This window comes from Dipodomys merriami, unplaced genomic scaffold (genome assembly GCF_024711535.1).
Source record: "Dipodomys merriami isolate MVZ:Mamm:240054 unplaced genomic scaffold, mDipMer1.0.p SCAF_57, whole genome shotgun sequence".
NCBI lineage: Eukaryota > Metazoa > Chordata > Mammalia > Rodentia > Heteromyidae > Dipodomys > Dipodomys merriami.
Genome location: NW_027206146.1, coordinates 8,101,537 through 8,119,325, shown reverse-complemented (window position 1 = coordinate 8,119,325; position 17,789 = coordinate 8,101,537). Strand labels below are relative to the sequence as shown.

At 58.5% G+C, this 17,789-nt stretch overlaps 1 protein-coding gene across 2 annotated transcripts; it reads left to right on the top strand.

Moving 5' to 3' along the window:
* The first annotated feature begins 2,892 nt into the window (after nt 1-2,892).
* On the top strand, nt 2,893-16,969 carry LOC138812894 (serine/threonine-protein phosphatase 5). Of its 2 annotated transcripts, none has more exons than XM_070001140.1 (13): nt 2,893-3,087; nt 7,673-7,914; nt 11,677-11,824; nt 12,687-12,808; nt 12,972-13,037; nt 13,338-13,436; nt 14,028-14,133; nt 14,852-14,994; nt 15,100-15,187; nt 15,630-15,670; nt 15,751-15,929; nt 16,280-16,361; nt 16,441-16,969. In XM_070001140.1, the coding sequence occupies exons 1-13, from the start codon at nt 2,967-2,969 to the stop codon at nt 16,501-16,503; spliced, it is 1,500 nt and encodes a 499-aa protein (XP_069857241.1). In that variant the 5' UTR covers nt 2,893-2,966; the 3' UTR covers nt 16,504-16,969. The 2 variants fall into 2 exon arrangements, with proteins under 2 accessions (XP_069857241.1, XP_069857242.1); XM_070001141.1 differs by lacking the exon at nt 2,893-3,087 and adding an exon at nt 5,508-5,576.
* Nucleotides 16,970-17,789: the final 820 nt, after the last annotated feature.

The following is a 17,789-nucleotide window of genomic DNA, read 5'->3' as shown; positions in this document are numbered from 1 at the left end:
GTGTGAGCCACTGGCGCCTGGCTCACAATATATTTTTTAATCACTATGGAGGTCATGAAAATGTGGGACTGAGGGAGTGGGGGGGGGCTTAGCCTTCCAGGCTGCCACCCAGCCCTGGTGGTACAGTGACAGCAACGATCTGTGATCGTCCTCTTGTAGAGGGAGCCTGAAGCTTCCTCCACTTGCATGACCTCTGACCTCTCCTGGTTCTAGACTGTGTGACGTCTGGCCTTTCCTGGTTCTAGACTGTGCGGCCTTTTGTCTTCCTTGGTTCTAGGCCACACCGCCTCTGGCCTTCCCTGGTTCTAAACTGTGTGACCTCTGATCTTTCCTGTTACCTCTAGTCTTCCCTAGTTCTAGACCATGCAGCTTTCTGCATCTCCAGGTTCTAGATTTTTACAGCTCCCCGGCTTTCCTGGTTCTAGATTGCATGGGCCCTGACCTGCCATTCTGGATTCTGTGCCCTGACACTAGACTCTACCACCTCCGGCCTTTCCTGGTTCTAGACTGTCCCATCGCCGGCATGGCATGCTGGAGCTCATGTCTTCTAGCACCTCTGATTCCACACGTCATCATCCTGAGGTTCTTTCTCAGCCTGAGAAACCTCACGGTTTGGCCTGTTTTTAAACTTCACAATCCCTCAACACTTTGGTTTGGGGTCACACTTATATCTTCTGGCTTCAGGGCCCAAAGCCACCAAATTCCTCTGGTTCCAGGATTCCCTCAGTTAGAGCGCTTTCCTCCCCCCCACCCTGATCGCATCTTTTCCTCCAGTTCTAGGCCTCACAGCTTCCCACTGCCTCTGCATATGTAAATTGCTGAGGTGCTAGAACCCCCATCTCCAAATGCTTCCGATTCTAGAATCTACCCACTCCCCCTGTAGATTCCCTGATATGAAATCTTTTTTTTCTTTTTTCTTTTTTTTGTCAGTTATGGGGCTTGAACTCTGGGCCTGAGCGCTGTCCCTCAGCTCTTCAGCTCAAGTTGAGTGCTCTACCACTTGAGCTACAGCACCACTTCCAGTTTTCTGAGTGTTTGTTGGAGATAAGAGTTTCACGGACTTAACTGCCCAGGCTGGCTTTGAACCGCAATCCTCAGATCTCAGACTCCAGAGTAGCTAGGATTACTGGTGTGAGCCACCAGTGCTATAGCTCTGATATGAAATCTTAACAACCCCTCCCTAATTCTTTCTGACCTCCATTCTGAGTTTCCCCAGCCTCACCCAACTTGCCTCCTTCCTACTCTCAGTTCAGGACTGGCCACCCCTCATCTACATCTCCAGCCCACCTGCTCATGAACTTCAAGCTCCTCTAGGCTTCTAGTCCTAAGAGGAACCCCTTTTCCTCCCCACCCCAAGCTTCCAGACATGCACTTACTCACCTGGACTTTGCCCCCATGTGTCTGGGGTCCTGGGGTTCCCTATCCCCAAGGGGGTGGTTCACAATCCAGGCAATGCCTCCAGCCGCATAGGCACACGCACAGCCTAAACTGCCTGTCTCAGGAGAGGAGTTCACAGTTCTCTGCCACCAGCTTTGTCCCCTTTGTTCCCCGCTCAGCTCATCTACGATGGTGCTACTCTTGGACTCCCATAAGAAAAAGAAAAAAAAAAAAAAAAGCTCCTCAGCCCCATCCACCCCCTCCTTGGAAGCCACCACTCCATCTTTGGGTATTCTGTCCAGATTGGTGCTAAGGGAGGTGCGCTCGCCTAGGGGAAGGGGAGGCCTGGCTCAGCCATGCTGGCTTTTCCCAAACACCATAAAGACCTCGCCTGGATGGGCACCGGAGAACACGTGTTGACTCATTTGTGGGGTCCCTTTGGGGGTGGGTAGTATGGTGGGTGATTGGTCTTCATATGACACATCCACTTTTTTTTTTTTGGTCAGGCCTGGGGCTTGAACTCAGGGCCTGGGCGCTGCCCTTGAGCTCTTTTGCTCAAGGGTAGTGCCCTACCACTTTAAGCCACAACTCCACTTCTGGTTTTCTGGTTGGTCATTGGAGATGAACTCATGGACTTTCCTGCCCGGGCTGGCTTTGAACCGTTGTCTTGAGATCTCAGCCTCCTGACTAGCTAGGATTATGGGGGTGAGCCATAGGTGCCTGGCTTAATGCTATAGTTCTGCCCGAGTGGGAACCCGGGGTTTGGCCCCAGCCTGTAATCTCAGCACTGCAGAGGCTGAGACTGGAAGATCTTGATTGGGCTATATATAACAAGAACACTACCTCAAATAAATAGAGGGGGGGGAGGCAGGGAAGTGAGCAGAGCAGGAAACAAGGGTGCTGGGGGGGCCCCTGGCCGCACGGGGGTGCGGGCCCGTCCCCCAGCTCGATCCTCGGTCTAGGGTCTAGCTGCAGAGGCGGTGGCCCAGACGCAGACTGTGGGGAGCCGCGGCAGGGCCGGTTTGCGGGTGCGGGGGGGGGGGCGGGGAGCGTGGGGACAGGAAGGAGAAGGCCGGAGTGGCCGGGCAACCCTCGGGCCCCGGGGAGACCCCGGCTCGTGGGGACACGGGGAGCACCGTTTTTTCCAGAGAGGTCACCGGGGAAGAGGGGTGGCCCGAGGGCTCGGGGAGTCGGCAGTCTGATCCCCCCCGCCCGCTGTGTGGCACAACGACCCCGAGGATGGGGCGGGGGGTGATCCTTAAGACCCAAGAAACTTCTGTGGGCTCAGGACACGGTAACTTGGGGAGCAGGTCCACGCCAACCCCCCCTCCCCCCTCTCCCTCGCTCTCTCCTCTGATTGGCTCGTCCCGCGAGGGGCGCTGCCTCGGCCCCCCCCTCTGGTCACCTTGTCCTGGCGCGCGCGCTCGCGGGGGCCCGAGGAGCCCCCGCGCATGCGCGCCGAGGGCGCCTTCGGGGCCCGCGCTTTACGACACTTGCGCGACAGCGGCGGCGGTCACTCAGCGCTCCTTCGCGACGGTTCGGCCGGGCGCCGCTGGCGGCCGTTGCCAGGGTGGGGGTCGCTTTGCGGCATGGCGATGGCGGAGGGCGAACGGACTGAGTGTGCTGAGCCCCCCCGGGACGAACCCCCTGCCGAAGGCGCCTTGAAGCGGGCCGAGGAGCTCAAGACCCAGGCCAACGACTACTTTAAAGGTACGTCCGGCCCGGACAGGGCGAGGGAGGGCGGACAGCAGCCCAGGCCCGCGCGGAACCATGGCAACGCCGAGCGGCAGCTGGGGCGCCGGGCGGCCTCTACCAAGTGACCGGGCCCGGGGGGGGGGCGCGGGTGACGCTACCACGGGGCGACACGAGGGGGGGGCGTCTGAGTGGCGGGGTCGTGCGTTCACAAGTGGGGCTACTAAATGGGGAAACTGAGGCGGGCGCCACCAAGTCAGGAGTGGAGCGGGCCCCTACGAGGGCGCCACCCAGTAGTGACATGTGGCTACCTGGGAGGGGAGACCTGGGCTGGGGAGGTGTGGGGGGGTCCTGCCCCAGTTGGGGGGCAGCCCAAGCAGAAGAGGGAATTGTGGGGAATAAATCATGAGACTGGGAGGGGGGGGGAAGGAAGTAGATTTGGGGTGATTGGAGAATAGGATCTGTAGGGAGTCCCTGAGGCGTGGGGAACACGTGAGGTCACGGATTCGTTCATTCATTCATTGCATACATGTTTCTTGAGCCTCCGGTCGAGCCGGAGCACCGGGCTTGGCTCTGAGATTCTAGCAGGAAGGAGACATTGTGGTCTGTCAAGTAGCAAGGGAATCACGTGGAGTAAGCCCACAAATAAAATGCTTAAGTTATGACCAGGGCTTTGAAAGAAAGAAAGAAAAAAAAAAAGCACAAGATGGTAAGAAAAATCGAGGTAGAAAGCTGCCTTAGACATAGGATGGTGGATGGTCTGGGAGTACTCTAAGGAAAAAGAGACATTTAAGCTGAAACTACCAGAGGACAAGGGGAAGGACTGATCCTACTGGGTGGTTTAGCATGTGCAAAGGCCCTGGGGTGGAGAATGTGTGTGAGAATGGTGTGACTGGGGCTTTAAAAAGAGTTAGGTGGGGACGGATAAAAGACTTTGGAGGACCCAGATCTGGGCTGCTTCTTTCTGGGGTCTCATAAATCATTGCCAAGACTAGTTTGGATTTTATTCAGCTGTTCCAGGAAATAGGTAGATGGGCCAGTCTGGACTGGAGAAAACTTTGAGAGTGCCCAACCTGTGGTTGGAAATATGTTGGGAATGGATGAGGTCACTTAGAAATGGGGTACAGAGAAGACCTAAAGGAGGGTGCTGAGGAGCAGTCAGCAAGGAAGGTGGATGGGAAACCGGGAAGAGGTGTCAGGAAAGTGTGTGTAGATTCTAGAATTTAGGAAAGATGAGCTCCAAGCCTTGACCACTAGGTCTGGCCGGCAGATACTGGTGGGGATGTTGACCAGAGCAATTAGTCCACTTCTGCAAGTGTGGTTCAGCACGGACACAGCGTCAAAGTAGACTCTGCAGGGGAGGAGAGATTTGCACTGGCAGAGCTCAGGAGAAGGGGATTGCTGGAAGGATCTAGGGCCCCACTGGAGCATGGGTCTCCAGAAATGCATGGCCTGAGGGGCAGTTTGGTTGGGTAGGAAGTTCAGTGGGGAGGGTGGGTGCCATCCTGAAGGTCCAAGTGGTGTTGGAAACACGCCCAGGTGGAGAAAGCTCAAGGCAGAAAGAAGCAGATGGCAAAGGCCCAAAGGTGAGCGGGTCTTGGTGCCTTTGTAGGGAGCAGATTGTAAGGGGTCATAGGGAGGCACCCCGACTTTCAGCTGGAGGTGCTGGGTAGTGGCCAGAGGACAGGCTCAGAATTGTCCTTAAAGCCAGGTGCCAGCGGTTCACACCTGTAATCCTGTCTAGTCAGGAGGCTGACATCTAAAGATCATGGTTTGAAGCCAGCCTGGGCAGGAAAGTCCTCAAGACTCTTTACCTCCAATTAACCAGCCAAAGGCTGGAAGTGGCTTGAGCTGTGGCTCAAGTAGTAGAGCATTAAGCCTTGAGTAAAAAGTCCTTGACTTTAAGCACCAGGCCCAGCTTGGGGGGGGGGAGAAGAAAGAGAGAATGAGAGAGAGAGAAACGTTTTCTGGGGCTCAACAAGGGCAGCAAGTCTTGGGGTTGCTGCTGATGCCAGGGAGAGTTGGGGAGCAGCCTCAATTCACTAGGACCTGGGGTTCCAGCCTGGAGCCCCAGGGGCCTGTCCTTGGTGGAAGGTACCCCTCAGGCCAGGCCTCCTCCTGTCAGGCAGGCTGTGGCAGGAGCTCAGGGGCTGAGGGAATAACAATAAAAAGAATAATTACAGCTCGTGTTAATTGAGACTCAGTGGTGCAAGGTGCGGCCTGGGCACCCGCCCCAGACTGGGAAGTAGAAGTGGGTTGGAGCCCTGTTTGTTTTATGGAGGAAGTGGCTCGGAAGCGGAACTGCTGGCCCCCAGGTCGGGGTGTGTGTGTGGAGTGTGTGTGTGTGTGTGTGTGCATGCATGTGCATGCGCTTGTGGGCTGGGCCGGATTTCCTCTGCCTTACCTCTGCTCACCTGTCACCCTGGCTCCTGTGGGTGAGGAAGGTCCTGGGGGAGGGGGAGCTGGTCTGACACCCCAGTCCCCCAGGTGGTGAAGCATGCACCAAGGTAAAGAGCCAGAGTCCTCTGCAGCGGGGGGGGGGGGGGGGGGGGTCGGGGAGGGGCCAACCCCCAGCCTCACCTTGCTGCCTCTGTTTCCTCATCGCTGACTCCGGGGCTGCCTGGAAGGAGACTTGAGGCACAGCACACAGAGCAGGATACAGATGGGGAGCAGAGAATGGGGTACAGGCTCTTCCCCCTGCCCCCCTCCCTGCCTCCCCCTCTCCACTTGGTCACTCAGGGGCTGCAGCCTCTTTGCCTGGGCATATTCCCAGGCCCAGCTCACCGCCTCAGCCCCGGACCAGAGTGGAGTCAGAGGTGACAGCCAGCCACCAGCCCGGACCGTGCCCCTGGCTCGAGTCACACCGTGCCTGGCAGGCACCCCGCCCGCCCCCAGGCTGAGGGAGTCCTCTGAAGGTGCCAGGCTGCTCCTTGCACCCTGCTTGGTTCTAGGAAGTGCTGCGGCCTGCCTTCCTGGGGCTCACGGACCCCGATTGGAGTCAAGCAGGCCTGCCCTAAGGAAGGGACAGTTCAGGCCACTGAAAGATTGCCACCTGCCTTCTCCCTTCTCTGGTTCCCGCTTCCCTCCCTCCCTCCCTCCCTCCCTCCCTCCCTCCCCACTCACTTCCCCTCCAGGCACACTTGGAGCCTACAGAACCTTAAGTCCTTTGGGTGGTTGCTGTCTGGGCCTCTGAAGGAGGTGGGGTGTCAGTGCTCACTGGGCACCAGTGAAGGGGGGGGCAGGGGGCTCCTGAGTTGAGAGGAGCAGCCTCTGAAACTCCAGTCCTGAGGGGCTGTGCATGGTGTCGAATGACCCCAGACTGTGACAGATTAGCTGCAGAGTGCATCTGAGCCGCTGTCTCTGCCAGGCTCCCCCAGGGCATCCGCAGGTACGAGGGGCCCCACCTGTCCCTCACCACGAGCTGAGCTTCAGTTTTCCTGGCTGATGTGCTGTCTTCGGGGTTGTTGGGGGGTTCTGTGAAGAGTCCAGCACACCGGCTCCACTTGGGCAGGCCTGCGAGGCCGTCCAGGTCTCATTCCTCCCACCTGTGGAATGGGCACAGGGGAGGCCTCAAATCTGGTTATTTGACCTTGAGCACAGCCTCCTTGGCCTTTGACCTTGAACATGGCCTCTACAGCCTCCAGCTGGGCCTCAGATGGTCTTCCTAGGACCCCAGGTCAGGTGGAAAGCTGAGGTGGAAAGCGCTTGTCAAGTACAATCTGACCTCTTGTCCTTGGCTCACTGTCACCTCCTGTCATCCCACACTTGGGACCAGGCTGTGGCTGCCAGTCCCAGAGGATCTGTCCCCTCACTCCCGCCACACCTGCCCCCAGCCAGCTCCCTGGGCCTGGCCACTGCACCTGGCCGGGGCCCCAGCCCAGGGCTCAGCCCGCTCAGGCCTTGCCTGCAGTTCTGTCAGGAGCAGTCCGCTGCCTTCTCTGGCCTCATGCTCAGCAAGGCCGAGTGGCTTCCTTCCCTTTCTACCTGCACATCTCCTTCTTGGCCTCCTTTTTGGGCTCACTTCCTTGCTGTGGGAGGCTGGATGGCGGGGGGCTCAGGGCCTACGGCTGCCTGGTTCAAATCACAGCTCCAGCACACCCTAGCATAGACCCTCCTGGCCACACATGGACTCAGGGAGAGACCTAGAATAGTGTCCAGCATGGCACCCAATGGGCAGAAGCATGGGATTGGTGGGGGCCTGGAGCTTGTGGCCTGAGGGCCAGGCTGAGGGGACCTGTCTGAGCACCAGGGTGGGACTCAGTTTCCCCCTTTTTTTTTTTTTTGTCGGTCGTGGGGCTTGAACTCTGGGCTTGGGCGCTATCCTTGTGCTCTTCAGCTCAAGGTGAGCACTCTACCACTTGAGCCACAGCACCACTTCAGGTTTTCTAGCGGTTTATTGGAGATAAGAGTCTCACAAACTTTCCTGCCCCCGGACTGGCTTTGAACCATGATCTTCAGATCTCAGCCTCCTGAGTAGCTAGGATTACAGGCGTGAGCCACCGGCGCCCGGCTAGTTTCCCCATCTTGTAAGTGAGGACATGGCCCAGTGGCAGCACGGCCTCATGCCTCTTCCTCCTCGTTCCCCTCCCCCCCCAACCCCCAGCCAAGGACTACGAGAACGCCATCAAGTTCTACAGCCAGGCCATCGAGCTGAACCCCAGCAATGCCATCTACTATGGCAACCGCAGCCTGGCCTACCTGCGCACCGAGTGCTATGGCTACGCACTGGGTGACGCCACGCGGGCCGTGGAGATTGACAAGAAGTACATCAAGGGCTACTACCGCCGGGCTGCCAGCAACATGGCCCTGGGCAAGTTCCGGGCTGCCCTGCGTGACTACGAGACGGTGAGTGGGTCTGATGGACCCTGGGCGGGGCCTCTCTGTGCCTCCAGGGATGCTGTGGGCACTAAATGAGCTGCTTAGAGCAACACTGGCACATGGGGTTCCAAGGTAATCAGCCATTGGTAATAAGGGTTGGGTTTGGGTTTTTGGGTGCCAGTCCGGCTTGAACTCGGGACCAGGGCACCATCCCTGAGCCTTTTTTGCTCAAGGCTAGCACTCTATCATTTGAGCCATGCCTCCACTTCCGGCTTTTTTTTTTTGGGTCCAGTCGTGAGGCCTGAACTCTGGACCTGCGCGCTGTCCCTCAGCTCTTCAGCTCAAGGCTAGTGCTCTACCACTTGAGCCACAGCGCCACTCCGGCTTTTTTCTTTTTGCTTATGTGGTGCTGAGGAATCGAACCCAGGGCCTCATGCATGCAAGGCAAGCGCTCTACCACTGAGCCACCTTCCCAGCCCTCAGCTTTTTTGAGGGAGTTTATTAGAGAGAGATAAGGGCCTCAAGCACTTTGTTTCCCAAGTTAGCTTTGAACCTCGTTCCTCAGATCTCAGCCTCCTGAGAAGTTGGGATGACAGATGTGAGCCATCAGCACCTGGCATTGAGGGCATTTCTGTCAGTTATTACCAAGAGCCACAGTCACCTTCTGGTGGCTCTGGTGGCTCAGGGTGAGGATCCCTGCAGGGTGTCATGAGGTGACAGGGAAGGCTAGGAGCAGGGGTCATTCCTTTCCGCCTTGGTGACAGGCTCTGGTGGTCAAGACACCAGCTGGGGGTCAGGTGTGCTGACTGCAGCAGCCCTGGGGACTTGGCAGGACCACCTCCATCCTACAGGGGAGACTGAGGGCCAGGGTCCCACATTGCCCATGTCCCCCCAAAGCGGGGGTCCTAGAGTGGAGCTGCTGGGACTCTGTTGAACTTACACAGCCTTTCTGCTGTCCACACCCTCTGTGCAGGGTGAGGTGACCTGGGGCCCAGGATGCCAGTCTGTAGTGGCAGGGCCCGGCCTGGGACGAGGTCCTTGCGCAGAGCCTGTGGCCAAGGGACCCTCAGAGTGGGAGGAAGACGGGAGGGAGCCAGGACAGGGACAGCCCAGCAGGGCCTCTCTGAGCGTGGGTGCCAGGGCCGCTCCCTTGCCATCCTAATCCGGAAGATGGCAAGTAGGGGAGTGGCTGCCCGGGCCTGTTGGCTTTGCTAAAGACGGGTAAAGGTCCCGGGGTGGACGGCTGGTAATGAGTAACCAAGGCCCACAGAGTCAGGGCCTGGAGGAGCCCCGGGTCAAGGGCAGAGTCTTCCCCACTTGGGCTGGGGAGAGTGCCTGGACAGAGGCTGAGTGATTGCGGTCATGCCACAGGCCTGGGGTGTGCATGAGGGTCAGCTGGCAATCCAGAGCCTTAACAGAGCCACCGAGGCAGGGCCACACCTGCCACATTGGGCCCCCACAGAGCGTCGAGTGACAGGTGCTGCACTTCCCAGGGGATACACCAGGCCCTGTCCTCTGGGCTGGTTGCAGGCTGTGGGAGGGGACCAAGGCAGGTGTGACCTTGGTTGGAGCAGGTGAGCCTGGGGCTCAGTCTCAGCCACTGGGAGCAGAGCACTGTGCAGGGATGGAGATGAAGGCTGAAGAGGTGTCCTTTCCTCTCGGGGTACACACGAGTGGCCCAGGCCTCACTGTGTGCTTTCTCATGTCCAGTTAGACACAGAACACACTTTCTTGGAGTATGTGTATATATTGTTGTGTTTTATTTTATTCTTTAAAAAAATTTTTTTTGTCAGTCGTGGGACTTGAACTCTGGGCCTGGGCGCTGTGCCTCGGCTCTTCAGCTCAAGGTGAGCGTTCTACTACTTGAGCCACAGCACCACTTCCGGTTTCCTGGTGGTTAATTGGAGATAAGAGTCTCACAGATGGTCTGTTCCTGCCTGGGCTGGCTTTGAACTCTGATCCTCAGATCTCAGCCACCTGAGTAGCTAGGGTTACAGGCGTGAGCCACCAATGCCCGGCTGTTTTTAGTTTTTAAACCATGGGGCATAGATATGGGTGGGCGATGGATGGGTGGCTGAGGGCACGTGGTTGGGAAGCCCAGTGCCTTGCTGGCGCATACCACGTCTTGATGGGGAAGGAAGGGAGAAGTTGGACCTGTCTCGCAGTGCCACATAAGGACTGGTCCACAGCCTGATGGCCAGGTGTGCCCACGCCAAGGGCTGCCTGGGACACCGGGACGTGGTGAAGACCTGGCTCCTCTTGTCCTTCTCCAATCTCCTTGGCAGCTCTGCAAAACATAGTTGTTAGATAAATGCAGCCACCGAGCGTGGCAGGCACCGGCCTGAGTGGTTGTGAGGCTGTGGTGGTTTTAAACTCCTGTGCAGCCCAGCTCTTCAGTAAATCACTGGGCACCAGAGGCTCACACCTGTAATCCCAGCTACTCAGGAGGCTGAGATCTGAGGATCACAGTTCAAAGCCAGCCTGGGCAGGAAAGTCTGTGAGACTTTTTTTTTTCTTTTTTTGCCAGTCCCAGGGCTTGAACTCAAGGCCTGGGCACTGTTCCTGAGCTGCATTTGCTCAAGTCTAGCACTCTACCACAGCACCACTTCCAGCTTTTCCTGTGTATGGGTACTGAGGAATCAAACCCAGGGCTTCATGCATTCAAGGCAAGCACTCTACCAGTAAGCCACCTTCCCAGCCCCTCCATGAGACTCTTATCTCCAGCTAACCACCACAGACCTGGAAGTGGTGCTGTGGCTCAAAGTGGTAGAGCGCTAGCCTTGAGCAGAAAAGCTTAGGGATAATTCCCAGGCCCTGAGTTCAAGGCCCACACCAACAAAAAAAGAAAACATCATTCTTTTTTTTTTTTCTTAATTTTTTTATTGTGAAAATACTGTTCAGAGAGGTTACAATTACATGAGCAAGGTAATGAGTACATTTCTTTTTTTTTTTTTTTTAATTGTGAAAATACTGTACCGAGGGGTTACAATTACATGGGCAAGATAATGAGTACAGGGCTGGGAAGGTGGCTCAGTGGTAGAGCATTTGCCTTGCATGCCTAAGGCCCTGAGTTCAATTCCTCAGCACCACATAAGCAAAAAGAAAAAAGGCGGAAGTGGTGCTGTGGCTTAAGTGGTAGAGCGCTAGCCTTGAGCTGAAGAGCTGAGGGACAGCACCCAAGCCCAGAGTTCAGGCCCCATGACCGGACCAAAAAAAAAAAGGATAATGAGTACATTTCTTATCAAGCATTGAAGCCTCCTCCTTTGTTTCCCAAGAAAACATCATTCTGAGTGGAGTGCTGCATTGACCAAGGCCCTCAGTTCCTTTTTTTGTTTTGTTTTTTGGTCTGAGATCCAGAGTCAGTACCTGATGTTTTCACTCATTGGCTGGCGCTCTACCATCTGAGCCACATCTCCAACCAGCCCCCAGTTCCTTACTTGGTGGAGCTCAGAGTCCTACTTCAGCTCCTACCAAAGGGCAGAGGCAGCTGCTGACTGGCCTTTGACAAGGGCAGTTCATTCCCTTCTGCTCTGATGGGGTCAGCGCTGATTTAGTCAGAGCCCTGGGGACTGGTGTGCCTGTCCTTGCGCAGCTCTGTGGGAGTGTTTCTCAGGGTGCTGGGGCAGAAACCCAGGCCGGGTGGCAGGGTCCAGATTGCGACATGGCCATGTGTGGTGGCCCTCGGTCTGACTTGGGCGTCCCCAGATCCTAGGGCTGGTGCTGCTGACAGTTCCCCTGTGCCAGGAGCTGGTCACGCCCTCCCGAGTATGACTCCTCCCCCTCCGCCAGGTGGTGAAGGTGAAGCCTCATGACAAAGATGCCAAGATGAAGTACCAGGAGTGCAGCAAGATCGTGAAGCAGAAGGCCTTCGAGCGGGCCATCGCGGGGGACGAGCACAGGCGCTCTGTTGTGGACTCACTGGACATCGAGAGCATGAGTGAGTCGGGCTGCACACCCCAGCCCTCCCTGCATCTAGGGGCAGGCAGTGCCCAGAGAGGGGGGTCAGGGGGGTCACAGCCGGGCGCCGGTGGCTCACACCTGTCATCCTAGCTACTCAGGAAGCTGAGATCTGAGGATCGAGGTTCAAAGCCAGCCTGTGCAGGAAAGTCCACGAGACTCTTATCTCCAGTTAACCACTAGGAAACTGGAAGTGGCACTGTGGGTCAAGTGGTAGAGCGCTCCCCTTGAGCTGAAGAGCTGAGGGACAGCGCCCAGGCCCAGAGTTCAAGCCCCACGACCGACAAAAAAAAAAAAAAAGGAAACACAGAAATGGGGTCTCGCTCACAGCTGCTTTTGTTCCCTCCTTCTCCCCCTTCCTGCCCTTGGTAGATAAATTTAGGGTGGTTTAGTGCTTTTCTTTTGTGGCATGCAGTGGTGCCCCTTCCCCTGTCCACGTGAGGCGCCGCAGCTATTTCTGCCTGTGGGTGATGTGGTGGCGTTCCCCGGCCCGTCCTGCCCTGTCCCGCGTGTCTAGGGTTCCCACCCTAGAGCACAGGGAAGATGGGGCAGGGCTGAGTTGGTAGTCATTTGGGGGACTCCTCTCTAGAATTTAGAATGGGGGTGGCAGAGGGAGGCCGCTGCTGGAGTGGGCCATCTGGAAATAGATCTTAGAGTTGTGTACTCATCCTAGAACCCTGAACCCCAACACCCAGAGCAGGTGCCACAGTTCCACGGCCTCTGCTCCCACTCACTTCCTTAGCCCGTGTCCAGAGCCAGATCCCCCATCCCTGGGAGCCAGGTAGCCCATGCTGCCAGCCATGTCCAAGCCCCCTGACAGGGTTCCCTTGTTCACCTACCAGCCATCGAGGACGAGTACAGTGGGCCAAAGCTTGAGGACGGCAAAGTGACAATCACCTTCATGAAGGAGCTCATGCAGTGGTACAAGGACCAGAAGAAGCTGCACCGGAAGTGTGCCTACCAGGTGAGCCATGGGGACCCCGGGCACTGAGCAGAGCCAGAAGGGCGTTGTGTGATGACCACTACTTCCCGGAACGGGTGTCCCATGCTGGACGCGTGCATGCATCCGGGGCCACGGCAGTGTGGGGTGCAAAAGCCGTCCCACTCACAGTCTGCCCTGCCTTCAGATTCTGGTGCAGGTGAAAGAGGTCCTGTGTAAGCTGAGCACGCTGGTGGAGACCACGCTGAAAGAGGTGCGGCTGGCCAGGGCATTGGCATCTGGCGGTGGGTGGCTCCTGGGCCGGGGAGGAGCCAGTGCGCTCTGGAACTCACAGTCCCACCTGGTGTGGTCTGTTGTCCCCTCCCCGTCTGACTCCTGCATGTCCCTCGGTCCTGCCTCATGCTCTCTGTCCACCTTGTCATCACTGTGTCCCCCTTTGTGTGTGTCTCACATGGATTTTCTTGGTCTGCCATGACCCCTCACCCCTCCCTTCTGCCCCCTCCCCACATCTCTCTCTGGGCCCCTCCCTCTCCGGTGGCCTCTTTTCTTCCAGACAGAGAAGATTACAGTGTGTGGGGACACGCACGGCCAGTTCTATGACCTCCTCAATATCTTCGAGCTCAACGGCTTGCCCTCCGAGACCAACCCCTATGTATCCTTCTCCATGCTGCAGTTGGGCCTGGGCGTGGGGAGGAGGGGACAGGCTAGTCCCCACACTGCGTCCCCGGGGCCAGTGCCCTCAGCTCTCCCAGCCCCACGTTCCCCTCTGCTGCCTGGTCACACAGCACAGAGGCAGCTGCCACTAACTAGCTGCTCATCTAACCCGCTGCCTCCGTTTCCCCCTTTGTCACTTGGGCTAAGGTGGAGAGGAATGGGCATGGCTGCAGCTGCATGGAGGAGCTGAGTGCAGGCCTGGCCACTGCCATGAGAATTTGACATTAGACTGGCTTCACCCTGGGTCAGGAGTAGGGCCCAGGCCTGTGCTGGGTAGGAGGCTCGGTGCCCGCTGTCCTGTGGCTCTGAGCCTGTTTGGAGGAAGGGCGGGCATTGGGCCTTCCCTGCTGTCCTGCAGACTGGTGGCCAGCCGGAGCCACAGCACAGGAGAGAGTGCTGTGAGCCCCGCCAGGTCCTTGTTCCTTGGGAGGTGCTGATGGGCGCCTTGCGGGGGGCCAGGAGGCCTGGGAGGAGCCGCCACGGCTGGGTTCTGGCTGGTCCTGCCGCCGCGTGCTCCTTAGCAGCACAGATATTTAATGGCGACTTCGTGGACCGTGGCTCCTTCTCCGTGGAGGTGATCCTCACCCTTTTTGGCTTCAAGCTCCTGTACCCAGATCACTTTCACTTACTTCGAGGTGAGCTTGGTGGGGGGGGGGGAGTTGGGTTCCCCAGAAGGGCTCTTCCCTTTCCCTCTGAGTGGTGATTTATCTAGAAAGCCAGGGTACTGGGTGAAGTGAGCCCACCCTGGGGGTGCCCAGGGCCATCCTGTAAGGAAGCCCCTAGGGACAGGCTCACGGCCTGCCTCCTTTCCAGGGTCACTGTGGCCATGTGTCAGCCGGTGTCAATGGAGGGTTTGGAGGAAGGGCACCTCTAAGCTCCCCCTCAGGGGCTGGCTGAAAGGAAGAGCACCCCCTCTTCCCCAAAGTTCTCTTAGTGAGCACCTGGGCAGGCCCTGCCCACACATGGGAGGGGCTCACTGGGGCCCCGCCCCAATAGAGAGGAATCCCTGCAGACCAGAAGGACCCGTGCCCATGCCCACGTGGGTGCTTCTTATGCAAAGACTTCTCTGGAGGGTTCTGGGGGGTTATTGCAGTGAGGCGGGTGGAGTGAGCACGCCTACCACCATGTTGGCATCCCAGGAGCCACTGTGTGTGCCATCCCCCAGGCTCCCGGGCAGATGTGGGCTCTTGGGGCCAGGTTTGAGGGAGGGGGGTGGGGCCTGTGGGGCCGAGGCAGCCGAGAAGATGGAGTGGTGGGCACTCGGCTGTCACCGCGTCCCCAGGTCTGTTTCTGAGTCAAGGAGACTGAGGAACCCGGGGCTGAACCTTCGGTCCCCCTGCTGTGTGTGCCCAGGCAATCACGAGACAGACAACATGAACCAGATCTACGGTTTCGAGGGCGAGGTGAAGGCCAAGTACACAGCCCAGATGTACGAGCTCTTCAGCGAGGTGTTTGAGTGGCTCCCGCTGGCTCAGTGCATCAACGGCAAAGTGCTGGTAAAGACATAGTGCTCCCCGTCCCCAAGGCCCGTCCCCCACACCCCCATGACTGCCCACGGCAGGGGGCGCTGCCCTGCCCTCACCCCACTGCCCCGCCCCCAGATCATGCATGGAGGCCTCTTCAGCGAGGATGGTGTCACCCTGGACGACATTAGGAAGATCGAGCGGAACCGGCAGCCTCCGGACTCAGGTGAGCGAGGTCTTGGGGCTCCCCCCGGCCAGTGAGGCCATGCAGCTGGCACCTGTCCAGGGCCCAGAAGGCAGACGGATGAGAACACACCCCTCTGTTCACCCCGGAGTTCTCCTCCAGTCCCTGGGCTGAGGCAATATGGTGTCTGAGAAACCCTGGGGACAGGCAGATGGTGGCACGTGGGTGTGGAATGGCCGCAGGGGTGGCGCTGGGTGGGCAGCTCCCTGGTCTTTGTTCCCAGGGCAGGGGGCACCTCGGCTCTGTATGCCTCAGTTCAGATCCAGGGCTGTGATGGTCCTGGGGAGGCCGGAGCAGCTCAGAACTAACTGCAAGGCTATGTCCTGAGCCCTGCCTCCCCTGGGCAGGAGTGTGCCAGAAGGTGGGGCCTGGCTGGGTGGGAGCCCTCCCTCCAGGGCCCTGATGCTCACTCCCCTCTCCCCAGGTCCCATGTGCGACCTGCTGTGGTCTGATCCCCAGCCGCAGGTGAGTCCGGAGCTAGGTGTGAGGTGGTAGGGTGGGACCCCTGGTTACCTGGAGTCTCATGTTCCCCCCTTGCCCTCTAGAATGGGCGCTCGGTCAGCAAACGGGGCGTGAGCTGCCAGTTCGGGCCCGATGTCACCAAGGCCTTCCTGGAGGAGAACCAGCTGGAGTACATCATCCGCAGCCACGAGGTCAAGGCGGAGGGCTACGAGGTGGCCCACGGCGGCCGCTGCGTCACCGTCTTCTCTGCCCCCAACTACTGGTGCGTCCCCTGGGGGGTTGTTTCTTTGGGGCTCAGCATGGAGGTGGACCCCATCACTGGATGGTGCAGGGGGAGCCAGGCAGTGAAGCCCCTCCACCGCCCCCAGACCCCAGGCCTCACGCCTCCCATTGGTGCCTGGAGATGCTTCTGGAAGGAAATCCCGTCATTTCTCTTCATTAGCAAGCTCTAGTCTGCAGAAGAAGGCCACCACGGTGGGCGCCCCGGGGTCACCTGCTTGTCCTGGTGGCCAGAGAGTGGTGGGATCAGATCTGGCACAGAGAGCCCACCCCGTCCTCCCCTCCCCCTCTCCTGCCCCTCCCTGAGCGCCCCCTCTGCTCCTGTCCCTGCAGCGACCAGATGGGGAACAAAGCCTCCTACATTCACCTCCGGGGCTCCGACCTGCGGCCCCAGTTCCACCAGTTCACAGCAGTGGTGAGTCCAACTCCAGGGGGGTGGGGGAGCAGGCAACCCCGGTGGCCCCTTCTGACCCAGCCCCCTCTGCCTCCTCCAGCCTCACCCCAACGTCAAGCCCATGGCCTACGCCAACACGCTGCTGCAGCTGGGGATGATGTGAGGCAGGGGCGCCCCCTGGCCAGCACCCCGCAACCAGGACCTGAGCAGCCCCGCCCCCGGGCAGCGTTGGACCCCCTTTTACTTTGTAAAGTTTGTATTTATTCCTCTTTAGGTTGCAGAGGGGGTGGGCAGAGCAGAGCAGGGCTGGCCAGAGCGGCTGTCCCCTGCACAGGCAGGAAGGGGGTGCCCGAGCTGGGGTGCAGAGGGGCACAGCCAGGCATTCTGGAGGAAGGCCGGCCTGGGGCGGGACCAAGAGGATTCCCTGCCCCTTCGTTTGCATGGCTCCTCCCCGCTAAAGCAATAGGGCCCTGCCATAGGAAGACCCTAGGAAGAGGGTCATCAGGGAGGCCTCGCCTGCACCCTGCCTCCTGGTAGCCCGAGGGTGGGGCCAGGCCGGGCCCACCCCTCCCCCAGCTGTTTTATGTCTGTAATTAAATATGTTAAAATAAAGTCATTATTGTAAGTCACCTGGTCTCAAGGCCCTGGCTGCTGGATTGGGTACGTGTTCCCTAGAGATTCAGGGGTGGGGGCTGTGCCCAGACCTGGGATGCAGAGGGCCCCCCATGAGAAGACCCCATGGGCCAGCGAGGCCAGTGGTGAAGTGACCCCCTGCAGACCCAGATCCTTCCCAAGCTGGGCCCACTTCATCCTGGGCACCATTCAGTGAAGCGCCTGCAGTCTCTCCATTTCCCCCCATCCATCAGAGTGGACATGGCTGTGGGGGCTTCCTGTCCCTGGGGGTCTCCCCAGAGCAGCACAGAAGGACAGCTGAGCCCTTGAGCACAACTGGGGTTCAGCCAGCAAAGCTGGCAGGGTGTGTGTGAAGTTCTCTGAAGCCCAGCACCTTGTTCAGCCACCCGAGGCCTCAAAGGCTGGGCCTCCACATGAGCAGCCTCCTACCTTCACCATCCATGCCTCCCAGAGGGCATGAGGAGAGGTCTGAGTCTCCTACTGACCCGGGTCAGGGTCAGGACCCATGGACTTCCAGGAAGGAATGAAGATGGGGACTTAAGGCTGCCTCCTCCCAGCCATGCAAGACAGGCGCCTCGGTCTCCTCATCCCCACCAGGGGGCGCCCCAGGACCGGGCACTTCTGGCAGAGAAGCAAGCTGCCCAGACTCCTGTGCAGGGCTGGGATTTCATTCTAATCATGAACAGTAGCGGTGCAGTGCTTAAAGTGCACATGCTGTTTCTGCACGTCTAGGCACTCTTTTTTTTTTTTTTTTTTTTCTGTTGGTCATGGGGCTTGAACTCTAGGCCTGGTCATCGTCCCTGAGCTCTTCAGCTC

Excerpts from the sequence above, each read along its gene's own strand:
- LOC138812894 (XM_070001140.1), top strand. The coding sequence starts at position 2,967 with ATGGCGATGGCGGAGGGCGAACGGACTGAGTGTGCTGAGCCCCCCCGG. Across the intron at positions 11,825-12,686 it reads ACTGGACATCGAGAGCATGA|CCATCGAGGACGAGTACAGT; the intron begins GTGAGTCGGGCT and ends TTCACCTACCAG. Across the intron at positions 16,362-16,440 it reads TCCACCAGTTCACAGCAGTG|CCTCACCCCAACGTCAAGCC; the intron begins GTGAGTCCAACT and ends TGCCTCCTCCAG.